A 12,882-nucleotide genomic window follows, 5' to 3' on the forward strand; every position below is an offset into this window, starting at 1 on the left:
TCAACATTCATAATTAGACTTAAAAAACAAATAAAAGTATTTGAATCATTAAAGCACGTATTTGATAAAGCGCACTATTTGGATTTTATCAAAACGTTTTTCAAGACTACGCCACGCCCTCTTGTGCTCAGCTGTGAAAGCTAAAATATACTCAGTTCCTTTTTTTATTGAAACCATAAAAATAAGTTATGGGCTACTTATAGTTATTTAATTGATATTAATCATAAAACATCGATTAATTAAATATTTTTGATATATCAAATTTAGCATGTTTATCATTTTAAGAATCTGTCATATTTGATTTCCATTTATATTGGGATATACATATTTTAACGAAAAAATAATCAGAATCTTATCAAGAATAATAATTAATTTCAAATTTAGATTAATTGTTACCAGTACTTGAGTATATAAATTTTTTAACTAAGTTTAAAGTCGAATACTTAATTTGTTCTAATTTTTACTAATTTTTAATAAATTTAAAGTAAAAAATAGCTTCGAGATCCGCTAGTCAGAGTGCTGATGAGTCAGTAAATGTTGTGTAGCTCTCCAGATTTGTAATAAAAATGTTGGAGATTTTAAACCTTTCTATATGTTTTAATAACAGCTGTGTGTTCTGTTTACACTATTGTATTTAATTCAACAAATTTACAGCAATATGTGCTATTTTTCATAATCACACACAAAATTCATACAATAATTCGGTAAACAGGTTCTGTAAGTCCAAGAGTAAACATAGTATTACAATAATAGAGTAATGGTATAGTGGTTTAGTAATGTCAATTACATATTCATCTGCAAAAAATTCTTATTATGCTTACAGATCCAAAATAAAATGACCTGGATTTGTTACCTAGAAAAAAGATTGCGTGTAATTTTATAAAATGGCTTGATACATTAAATTCTGGAGTTTTAAATCGGTTAGTCTACAGTTAAAAACCATATTTGATGTTTGTTCTGAAACTAAACAAAATTTTTTGTTTGGCCTATATCGATTGATTCTGATTTGGAAAAATAAAAATTCAATGGAGTTCTGAAAAAGTAAAGAAAGATCTATCAACAGTTAACAACTGTTTAAATCTAGTTATAAAGAGAACATCAATATGTGTTTACTATACACAATATATCTGGGCGCAATATTTCAGGTATCCACTATGTTAGCTGAGTTGTTTGTATAGGTACGATAGTGCGTCCTTCCTCATTACAAGGTCAGGTTGTTACTGGGTTATCTAATGGGTTATCATGGTCTGTGTTATCAGCTCAACAAACTAACTGTCTGAGAAAAAATATCAGCTCTTTGATCGGAAAATCCTATACCCATATCTGTATCTATACCTATAAAACATCCTATGATGTTAAGAAATCCTTAAAAATTGACACTCTGGTATTAATTCGAAGGACAGTAAGTTTTCTTTGTGGTTAAATGTGTTTAGAAAAACTCTGTTCCACTTAAATGGCAACATCTCATATATCTTTTATTGTATTCTTCTATAAACAGTGGGCAATAAAAATTGACTGAATGGTATTAATTTATGGAAATTGTTGTTGAAACAAAACCATATTATTTATTATTTATTTATATTTCATAAAATGTATTTTGTACGATTATGTGGTATGGAAAAACATGGTTGAAGCACGTTAAGGGTATCCACACTGTTGCAAAGCCGGCGTTGATGATACGGAAGAAAATATTGCTAATTTATTTGAACTAAAAGAGTCATGTACATTATAAGTTCCTGCTGTTCTTGTTATAAGCTAAACCAAATCATTTTAAGTTGAACGATTGACAGGTAACTGCATCAAATAAAAGTTGGACCACACTAAACCAACGGTCATAACAAAGGTACCAACGCGTATATTTCTTTAGTTAAAACTTGAGAAAGTTTTGAGGCTGTATTTTTGATGTACCCACAAGACAGTCTAAACTTTAATTTTGCATTCACCATTTATTCAACACTTTTTAGTACTCTTAATGCGGTAAATTTGGATTTCGTAAAAGTCTGCGAAAAGTCTTTAAAACTTTTACTTTTAAAGAGAATGTTATCAATTTAATTAAAAAATTAACAATATTTAGTTTGTGTGTCTTTATAAATAATAAATCGTAATTTGTAATTATCATTGTGAATGGTTTAAAAATTTTTATACTATCCAATATGACGAGTATTACAACTGTAGACCTTAGAATAGAGCGGGTCAGAAAATACATAAGGGACAGAGTTCTGAAGCTATTCGCGAAAACCGACAGGCTGCTCTAGTTAGCACTATCTAATCTCAGAATAATATCTTACCGCACGGGGCGGTATGCACATCTCAGATCAGTCATCGAATAATCACAAAGTTTTTGAGGAATACATAAATTATTTATTAATAAGGGTGAAACTCTACAGAAATCCCCCAGATAACAAAGAGTAAAAGTGCCCAGATGTACTACCTTGAAACAGACTCAACAGGAATATATTGTGCTCTAATTAAAATTATTAATTATTTTAAATTTATTAACATTGATGTCAAATATAACGAATACCTAATACCTAGCGCACGTCAAAATTCTGTGATGAATTATTTCATATAAGGAATACAACATATATAGGCGACAATAATAAGAATTAATATCAAATTGTGTATATTAATGTACTTAATATGAAACTCGTTTATTTTTCGCATATGTATATAAATATATTATGCATTTACTTGTTCTCTTATTAAACGTATACAATATTTTATTGTGGTAATTTCATTACATTAATTTATTAAAGCTTTCAGTAACAATAATTTATCAAGCTTTAAAGCTATCATATTTTATTTTATTTCCTGTTTTAATGTACTAGGAAATTTGCATTATCACTAATTAGTTACAACGTAATAAGCAGTTTTTAAATATATTTTGCAGAGAAATATGTATATAGTATGGTCTCATAATGTAATTGAGAACAATTATTGTAATAACGTATAGACAAACATTAATAATATTAATATTAACAAATAGGTAGTGAGGGAAAATAACTTCCATATGCATTCTGGCCTATGATATTATATGTTTCCACTTCCTTCATTAGACCAGTTTATCTACTTAAGCTCGCTAATTAAGTTTAATTAGCCATACAAAGAGCATTCATCCTTTTTAGCTTAGTTACTTGCATATTCACACTGTCTCATTTATGCGATTTAGTTCATTATAGCCACTAATGAGAATGTATGGTAAATCCATACAAGAAGCTTTCATATAAATCAGCTCATTAGCAATAAATCAACTCATTTAAGGCAAAAAATTTTGAATGCAACCCTTCAAAATAAACTTCCCACAGGGGAAATTATCCAAAGTTTAAATAATCGTTAAATGATTTTTATGTAAATTGTAAACAAACAACAGCTTTTATAAATTGAATATGTAATATGTCAATTGTGTATTCAATTTTTTGTGTGATATTACATTGAGTGAAATTTTTTTAAACAAACATAAGCTCTCTTAGTATTTTTAAAGAACTTTCTCACACATAAAATTTCTTTCACATGCAATAAGTTATATGGCAATGACTGTTCGTCAAACGTAGAAATTTTGCAAAGTGCTCAAGCAATGATTCTAAGACAGATGGGCGGTACACCCTAGTTTATCAGAAATGAGAGCATACATTTCGATTTGGAAATTCCGATCGTTAAAATCAAGAAAATAAGGCAGAAACATGTTTCAAATCTTGAAAACCATGTGAATTCGCTGGCTAGACCTCTTATTAATATGATAAATTCCTCTAGGCTGAAACGGAATGATAGACTGCCATTTTGCTTTCCTAAGGATTATCCTGTTTAAGACGTGGCTACTTATTCGAAGGCCTCGTTAAATAATTTACAAATCATTATAGTATGTTTTTTAAAATAATTTGTAATGTAATGTTATTAGTCCTTAAAATTCTAAAACTTATTGTTAGGCTTTAACTTAAAGTGATTCTATAAAGACATTTATTAATAAATAAAAAAAAAATGCAATAAATAACTTTTATCAATGGAAACGATAAAATCTTAGTTACTCAAGTAATTTACTAAGTGAGCAGTAGAAACATGGTATAAGAATGATTATTATAATTGAATTAATTAAAATTATTAAATATTTATACATTTATGCAACATTAACATTTATAAATTAAACATTTGTTAGTGAAAATATTATAATATAAATATTAAAAAATTATTAATCTCTCTTTAATTTAATTTGCAGTTGTCCATATAAGGAAAGTGAATGCGATGAGATGCTTGACAAGGAATATAAATTTTATTTATCATTTGAGAATTCATTATGCCGGGATTATGTGACGGAGAAAATATACAATGCACTGAGACGACAGGTTATACCAATTGTCTATGGAGGTGCAAACTACGAACTATTTTTACCACCGCGTTCGTACATAAATGCAGAAGAATTCGAAAGTGTCGAACAACTAGCAATGTATCTTAAATATTTATCCACGCATCCGAAAGAGTACTTGCGTTATTTCTGGTGGCGAGAGCACTATAAACTGGGTTACTTTTCACCTTTCTGCGAACTATGCGCGCAGCTTCATAGCGTTACAAATCAGCAAAAGACGCAAACCTATCGCAACATCGAACAATGGTGGTTAGGCGACAGTTGTCGATTAACTCCGAGAATCAAAATTTAATTTTAGCAAAATTGCTTTAAATAAGCTGAATTTCACTGAATTTGTAAAAATAAGTATTGAAGCATCTTCATTAAAACTTTAAGTCACCTTAGAAGTACCCAAAGTCACCTTCATGCTAAATGCCATTGATAGTAATTTTAACAATCATTAATTTAATCTTAACTTTAGTCTTAAGTTCACTTGTATCTAAGCTGAAAGAGAACTTTAGTGCCTTAATTTATCTTTATAAACTGTGTACTTTATAAACAAATTTTTTATAGTTGTGCAGTATAAAAACTTAAATGTATTTGTGCGTGTATATTACATGTAAATTTTATAAATGTATTTATTAATAATTATTTTATTAATGCCGCTAAGCAATCAATTTATAACTTTTTTAAGCAAATAAAACTTTATTTATTGTTGAATAATTCAATAAATTTTTAAAAAATAAATCATTAATTTTTTTTACTTACTTATAAGTGCCTTCAATTGCTAAAAAATTTTTACAGTTCACAGTTCGTAGTGTCAATAAAAGTATTTAGCATACTCTGGACTTACCTGCTTTATTGGGAACTTGTCAAGAGTTCGATTTGGAATAGTATTGCAATATCACTCAATTTCTGAAATAATTAAGGTAGAAATTCATACATCATGTATATACATATAGTCATATATTTGCCTTATGTAAATATATCTAATATTTGCGGGACTTAAACGTAGATTGTTTAGAAGTATGAATCACTTGGTCATTCATAACACTGTGAACAAAAAAATAGATAAGAAATAATTTATGTTGTTATAAAGATAAATCGTTTTTTTTATATTTAAATTTACAACTAAGTTGCATAGGGTTATCCAAAGTACATTTAAATAAAACGCATATCTGATTGAGATTAACGAACAAGTTTTTATTTCAATCTATTTCTCTTGCCTAAACCTACGTATAAACTAGAAATAACATTGCTCAAGTATTTTCTACAGACACTTTTACAGATAAACTGCATTTTTTTATTTTATTCTATAAAGGGTTGCCCATTTAGTGGTATCAAAAGTAAACATAAACGAAACACAATTTTTTTTTCTAATATACATATGTAAAGCTTGGACCGTGACATTAAGTATATCATATATCAATATATCATATCATTCAAGTATTTTCTATAGGAAGTTTTATAATACTGGATACTTTTATGGTCATTTTTAATAACTTATCGATACATAGTTGATAACAGCTCACTATTGGAACTCAACTCGCACTGGTTGTTGTGAAAAAAGTCTCGAATGTTGGTTAGACAATGTTTTTGGGTAGAAAAAAAAATCATTTGAGGTATTGTAAAATAATCATAGTATTTTTTACTGCGAATGCTGCCGATACCAACAAATTCACTGGTTGCCCAAATCATCAAAAGATATATAAAAGTATTTGAATTAACTATAAATTGAATTTGCAAAAGATAATTGACAATGTAAATATATAAAAACAATGTATATGTGTGTTTACCGCCTTAGATCACATTCGCTCAGCAACATTTACTATATAAATATATGCAATAAAATGAATTTTCTCATTACATATGTATGTAATTAGATACATAATATCTATCCATCTTTATTTGTCTTCCTATCTTTATTGTGAAAGACAATTGCAATATATAATAAATAGAGAGGTTTCGAAAAGTAGTGAACTACAACAACAAAAATTATTTTTATATTATTTTAATTAATTGAATTTTTAACTCTTCCATACAGCTGTTTCAAATATTGCCAAATATCCATCATCAGTGATCTTGGAATTATTCCTTGTATTTAATTATTCGTAAATAATTTTTTGAGACTGCAACTTCCATGATATCTAATTAGATAAAAAGCATCTATCCGTCTTTATTGTAAAAGACAATAATTATTTTTTATTGGATCCTTAGACCAATAAATTTTAATCCATTTGTTGCGAATATACAAGTAATATAACCTAAAAACACAGTACATATAAGACCGCTACTGATTTTGAAACGATGGTAATAGCGTTATTGATCAATTCTAATTTGATTATAACTAGTACAGAAATGAATGGTTTATATAATCTGCCAATAACCTAAAGATATCTTATATAAGCGCTTACATAAAACGTCTTTCTATATATCAATAAACTCTGACAAAATATCACATTTAAATAGTTATTCTTAAATGACTGACGTCCAGCGATCTAATTCTATAATAAATCAAAATTAGTCTATTTAATTTGTACTAAAATAATACAATTTTCACTTTTCCGAAAAATTCATTTTATGGACGTACAGTAGAGCTCATCCGTATTTCTGGACAAATCCTTAATACGCGTTTTTAGAGTATATTATGTAGCAAAAATTCACATTGTAGTGAAACCTGTGTAGTTTCCTAGGGATGTTACAATTTCTGCACTGTGGGTTCTATTTAAGTTTAAATGCATAGTATCTGGGCGAGCTTAGGCATTCACCTATACGCAACTACTGCAGCAATTGCAATTCAGCGTACACCTAACCCGCATTACAAAAATTATGTACTGGATATGCAAAGCCATACCCCATCGGACTACTTCTGCACAAGAACTGCAAGCAAAATAGCATCGCAATCCATTGCAAAACAGAAGCAGGTGCGTCTGCAACCATTACGTGAAGTGCAAAGACGAGTACCCTTTTTGATGGTATTTGGAAATATGTACTATTATATATATAAATATTTCTTAACTGATTGAGAATTATAAATTTTTATGTGCATAAATTTTCCTTAAATAGCCCAGCAGAAAAAAGTGCTTTTGTGTTTAATTACTTAATACATATATATATTGGTTTAATGTTGTTGCTGTATATATAGAAAACTTAATAAAATAGTAAAAACAATATATATTATAGTTTTTGTGAAAGAAACTAGATATATGTAGGGAAAATAAACATATATACAAAACTATTTTATGATGTGTCAAGCTTTAGGTCTTATTAAGTAGTGTATTGAAAGTAGTGCGTGTTAAATATATATGGAATTGTCAGTTTTGCGGACCTACGTTTAAAAGAAGTTGTTTTTACACTACTATACTTCCAACTATGCCAGAAATTTATAGAGGTGCTCTGTTATGAGACTTGAATAATATATATATGTTATATGTTATATATATATGTTATATATATGTTATATATACAAGATTTTTATTTAAAAAATTAGTATTTAATAGGTACATGGTTAAAATGGTAAATTATTCAAAATTAATATTAAATTAAACTAAGGAATATTTGAGTAGTCGAAAATATTTAATAATAAAATAATACGAAATAAAGTTTAAAATTACTAAGTACCCGTTACTGAAACTTTTTGATTTAAATGTAATTATGATATTTAGCTATGATTTTACATTTTAATCTTTTGTTAAAAGAACCACTAAAATATAGAAATTAATATTAACATTTCAGTATAAATGAAAAGAGATTTTTCATATGTTTAGAAATACACGAAAAATTTAGTATATATGGTATACCATATTTATGTCTTATAAGCATGTGCTTTTTTTTCTGCAGGGGCATTTTATATGATGGTCCAGTTGCGATTTCTGTACGTTTCATATTTTTTTTACAAACTGTATAAAAAAGTTTTATTATATATACCTAAGTCTTATTATATATATTGTATAATAAAGTGTTTCTTACAATTGTAAACTAAATAAAATTATATATAGTTTTAATGGCTTTTATTTTATTGGTTGATATGAGTACTTGTGTCTCTCTTTCTGAGTAAGAAATTTGCAAAATTGCAAGCGATGTAATGTTTTAATTCATAGAATATACAAGAGAGCACAATGTAGTGTTTTAATTCATAGAATATACTAGAGAGCCTAATGTCACCAGAAGCTTATATGAATCAATAAATGCAACGTAACAGAGCTTTTTAGGTATAGTCTTTGCTAAGATCGCAATTAATGTAATGTGGTATTACAAATTATAGTTTTTCTGACCGTGTAAGCAAACTCCCTTTATAGAAACTCCAGTTTATAGAACTTCTAATCATTAAATATTATTTTCTCAGCATTTAATTTCTATTTGTTTAATTAGGTAGAACTATTAACAATTGGTAAAGTCAAGTATAGTACATTTAAAACTATTACATATCATATGGGATTACGTTATAAGAATATATTAAATTGTCAAAATTGTCTATAAAAAAGTACTTTTTATTAGCCACTGCCAGAGCACTTAAATATTTTTTAATTTCTATGAAGAGTGTATTGTCTGATATTTGTTTGTAATATATATATAATAATAATTGTTTGTAATAATTGTTTGTAATAATATATGAATTAGGCTACCAGGCTATGCATTGGCCCATGGGTCCTTAGCGATAGCAATTCGAGTTAGAATAAACATAATAGCCCATAGCTATTGTGTTTAGTAGATCGATTGGTCTTATTTCTTAGTGTTATTGTTGTGTTATATTCTATTATGTGTTCTTTGTGCTCTTATACTATACCTTATAATATCTCTTATACTATAAAAATTTATTAATATTCAAAGAAATATTCAAAGAAAGATTCTTAGAAATATTTTAATAGGAATAGGTTATGATCAGTTTAAAGAATGCTGGGCTTAAAGGTTTAATATCTTGCAGCATTGATGGATGCATAATATACTACACAAAAAAATACAAATACTCTTATTGCATATATCTCATGGATATACTAAAATTAAGGACTTCTTAAGTGATGCTTTATTTAATTTATTAAAGAAAATGGTTGTGGGGATTAAACGGGCAGATTTTATTTGAATTTCTGCTCTTGCAATATTAATCAATTAAAAAGAGTTTGTTTCAACTTTAAAATTACAAAAATTTGATATAGCTGAAAATGAAATTTATTTTTAAAAATAATTAAAAAATAAAATAAAAATTAATGGTTTTTATATATATTTTAATCTGGTTATAGGTCCCTTTTTGTTAATTCAAAAATTTTTTTTTTTATAATCCATTTATTTTATTACAATCTGTCCGGTATGAATGACAATAATATATATTTAACATTTAATATTAATATTAGTAGACTTAATTACCACATGAAAATTATAGGTGTGGTAGATAGTGACTCCTGTCGACTCTATCATGAAGAGAAGGAAACATCAGGACATGTTCTATGCAACTGCCCAGCGGTGGCAAGACGTAGACTCGATTACCTTGGAAGCGGAATATTGGTCTCAAGTCAAATAGGTAAAATTAAGCCCACAGCAATTACAAGATTTATAAATAGTCTAAAATTGTCCTAGTTGGGCCTTTAGGCGCACAATAGATCTTTTAGGTCGGGGTGCTTTAATAGCGTATTACTTAAATATAAATAATATTTTTATATGGAGTATAATATAGAGTATAATAAAAAATATTAAACGTTGAATTGTTTAACGAAAAGGGTCAGATAAAAAAATATATAAAAACATGAATAAAAATAAGGTATCTTTAAAAAGTAAATAAAACTAATTTATTTGTAAAGTAGGAAAATAAATTATTATAGCATCGATAGTACCATAAAGTCACACATTTTTAAATATTACCCAGCATATGTAGTGCCATTCTAAATTGTATTTATATCTATTATAAAGTAAACCTATTTACTCAACTCACGTCAACGATTAGTGTCATACTTGTCTCTAATATATGCATTAAAATAATTAAAAAAATGTAAAGTACTAGCTATAGCTTCAAAAAATATGTAGGATTGGTTTCTCATAGAAGGGTAGTTAAAGTGCCAGTTAACAGTACCAAGAAAAGGCGAAGTAAGAAAATGATTTTAAACTTTGTCTCTACAAATTTTTTCGATGTTAAAATTGACATACTGAATTTGAGACTCAGACCCCACTGTCCACATTTAATTAGCATTTGGTCATTTATTTTAGATGCTATAAAACTGATTAACATATGTTAATTTAATTGTGTCTCTTTCTCTCAGATTACTTCTTTCTAATTTCCACCAATTTTCTGACGACTGCGCAATGGCTTTGTTTACTCCAAATGTCAAATGTTATTACTCGTCGGACCGTTACTGTCGCCTTTCCTAAAGGGATTGTTTACAAATGTTTAAACCTTAATTACTTTTCTGAGGTGAATTGTCATGTTAAAAAATGTTGAGTAAATAGATTATCGAAACACATTTAACGTTTTCGTTATGTATTTATAATGTAAAAATAATTTTTTAATACATAAAAAATACTTAAAACAACAATTGTTTACGATTTAAACTAGCACCGGCTTAATACCAATACATTGACACACGTTTTGACAGATGTCAGTTTCCTATAATTTTTAAATTGCATAAGTGTTAGTGATAAAAGCTTTTGGGTTAAGCTTAATAAGCTTTTAGAAAATTATAGCAAGAAACTGTCATTTGAAAATTTCGCAATTTTCATCATTCAGTACGAGTTTTTCCGATAATTCATGTCGTAGTAGAAGTGAAAATTCAAAAAAAGACAATTACAGTTAGAGAAAAAATTTAATTAATTTATTTATGAACAAATAATGAAATAAACGCTTTTTAGTTGTTACAAAAGAGAGACGTAAGTTTTTTATAAAAAGAATTTTGCATCGTTTGTAATTTTGGTGTTGAAATTAAGAACAAAAAAAAAAAAAATGCAAGAAGAAAATTTCGATTTTTACCAATTTTCTGCATTTCCTTTTCTAAGCATTTTATTTTGTTCTCCTAAAAGAGTTCTTATTTTTCACCTTTAAAATTTTAAAGTAATTTTTCGTTATTTGAATTTTTATTGAATGCATTTAGTTTAAATTTTCCTTACTGTTAATTTTGCAATGGTGAGTGGTGTAAAAATCGATTTTTCAAAAGTAAGAAAAAGCATATTTCCCGTGTATGTGCTCTATTGTGTGTATTTTCGACAACTTTTGCCTACATTTTTTTCTCTATTCATTGCGGTGCTTTAGCAGCAGTAATTGTCAGCGCAACTTTGTGGTGGTGGTGGCAATTGAAACCCACCATTGCAACGTGTGGTTTTTATGAAATTTATGGCAAAAGCAATTAAAATAAAAGTGATTTTCATTGTGTGTGGTGAATTATTAAGAGAATTTAATTTTTATTTATAAATTGTATACATGTAACATATTTATGCTAATATGCAAAAGGAAGAAGGCATAAAATTAATTTACAAATATTGAAAAGCTATATATTTTTAAAGGACAAACAAAAAGGTCGATTTTGTGGTGAGTCATAAAAATTTATACCCCGAACTTCCTACAATTGGTTTCAATGATTTCAAAAAATTCCAACTAATCATCATTTAAAATTGATTGTAAATATGTTTACAAAATCGTTATTAGAATGTACATATATATTAGATTATGTAATATTACTTGTAAGCTTCCTTTTTTGAGATTATTTCCGTATCGAACTCTTATCACGCATGTATGGTGAAAATAATTGAAGTTTAAGGTTAGTGTGAGTTCAAGGATTTCTATTTTAAGAAATCTATTACTTCCAATATATATACTATATTTTTAAATTATTTTCTTATCTACTAATTTATTTCGTTACATTGCCCTGTTTGCATGCATTTTATTCCTTTCTACTAAAAGTTTAAAATATAATATTTTTACATATTTGTTAGACCGATTTCGATGTCTCCGCAATTAGAGAATGCTTAAGTTACCAAAAGGTTTAAAGAAGAAAAAGAAGAAGTCAAAAAAAGATAAAGAACTCTTCACTGAAGAGGAACTCGAACAATATAAACGTGACCTTAAAGCAAAGCAAGAAGCTGCTGCTGCTAAATCAGACGCTGGTGAATCAGACGCAGCATCAGACGTTGAAGGTTTAGCGTCAACAGCATCTGTTTCAGTCGCTGGTGGTAGCAGTTTTAGTGTTGCTACTACTCAAGCAGCTGAAAGCACCGCTGACGGTGCTGATACCGCTACAACTGTCAAAAAATCGGAAGAAGACGAAGAGTGGGCAAAATTTAAGGCACTAACTTCTGGTGTTGATACTATACTTCATAAAACACAAGACGAGCTTGATCGCATAAAAAAAGAATCCTTCTACCAGCGTTTACCTTCTGCAGCTGAAAAGAAACGACTTGAAGAAGAGGAAGCCGCTAAGCGGGAAGCAGAGCGCTTAGAAGAAGAACGTCGTAAGGCGGCAGAGCTTGAGGCTCAGCGTGATAAGCTTGCAGAGGCTGTAGTTGAATTATCAGAATCAGAACCTGAAGACGAGGAAGTACTTGATGATATCTTTGCAACAGATTATATT

General features: G+C 28.1%; 2 protein-coding genes and 1 non-coding gene across 3 annotated transcripts in view; 2 read left to right on the top strand and 1 right to left on the bottom strand.

Annotated features, from left to right (window-relative positions):
- The window catches only part of LOC119666763, a 9,507-nt gene extending 4,858 nt beyond the window's left edge, over positions 1 to 4,649 (top strand). Inside the window, exon 2 of the mRNA XM_038076045.1 lies at positions 4,211 to 4,649. Coding sequence (XP_037931973.1) covers positions 4,211 to 4,649 — 439 coding nt within the window. The remainder of the gene's footprint in view (positions 1 to 4,210) is intronic.
- A 2,480-nt stretch (positions 4,650 to 7,129) lies between these two features.
- On the bottom strand, positions 7,130 to 7,307 carry LOC119673602. Its single transcript, XR_005252119.1, has one exon. It is a non-coding gene; the product is annotated as a U11 spliceosomal RNA (small nuclear RNA).
- A 3,779-nt stretch (positions 7,308 to 11,086) lies between these two features.
- LOC119666765 (protein stoned-A-like) overlaps positions 11,087 to 12,882 on the top strand; it is a 2,649-nt gene continuing 853 nt past the window's right edge. Inside the window, exons 1-2 of the mRNA XM_038076046.1 lie at positions 11,087 to 11,188; positions 12,248 to 12,867. Coding sequence (XP_037931974.1) covers positions 12,277 to 12,867 — 591 coding nt within the window. The 5' untranslated portion in view covers positions 11,087 to 11,188; positions 12,248 to 12,276. The remainder of the gene's footprint in view (positions 11,189 to 12,247; positions 12,868 to 12,882) is intronic.

The sequence above is a fragment of the Teleopsis dalmanni genome, chromosome 1 (assembly GCF_002237135.1).
Source record: "Teleopsis dalmanni isolate 2A chromosome 1, ASM223713v2, whole genome shotgun sequence".
In the NCBI taxonomy this organism is placed as follows: Eukaryota; Metazoa; Arthropoda; class Insecta; order Diptera; family Diopsidae; genus Teleopsis; species Teleopsis dalmanni.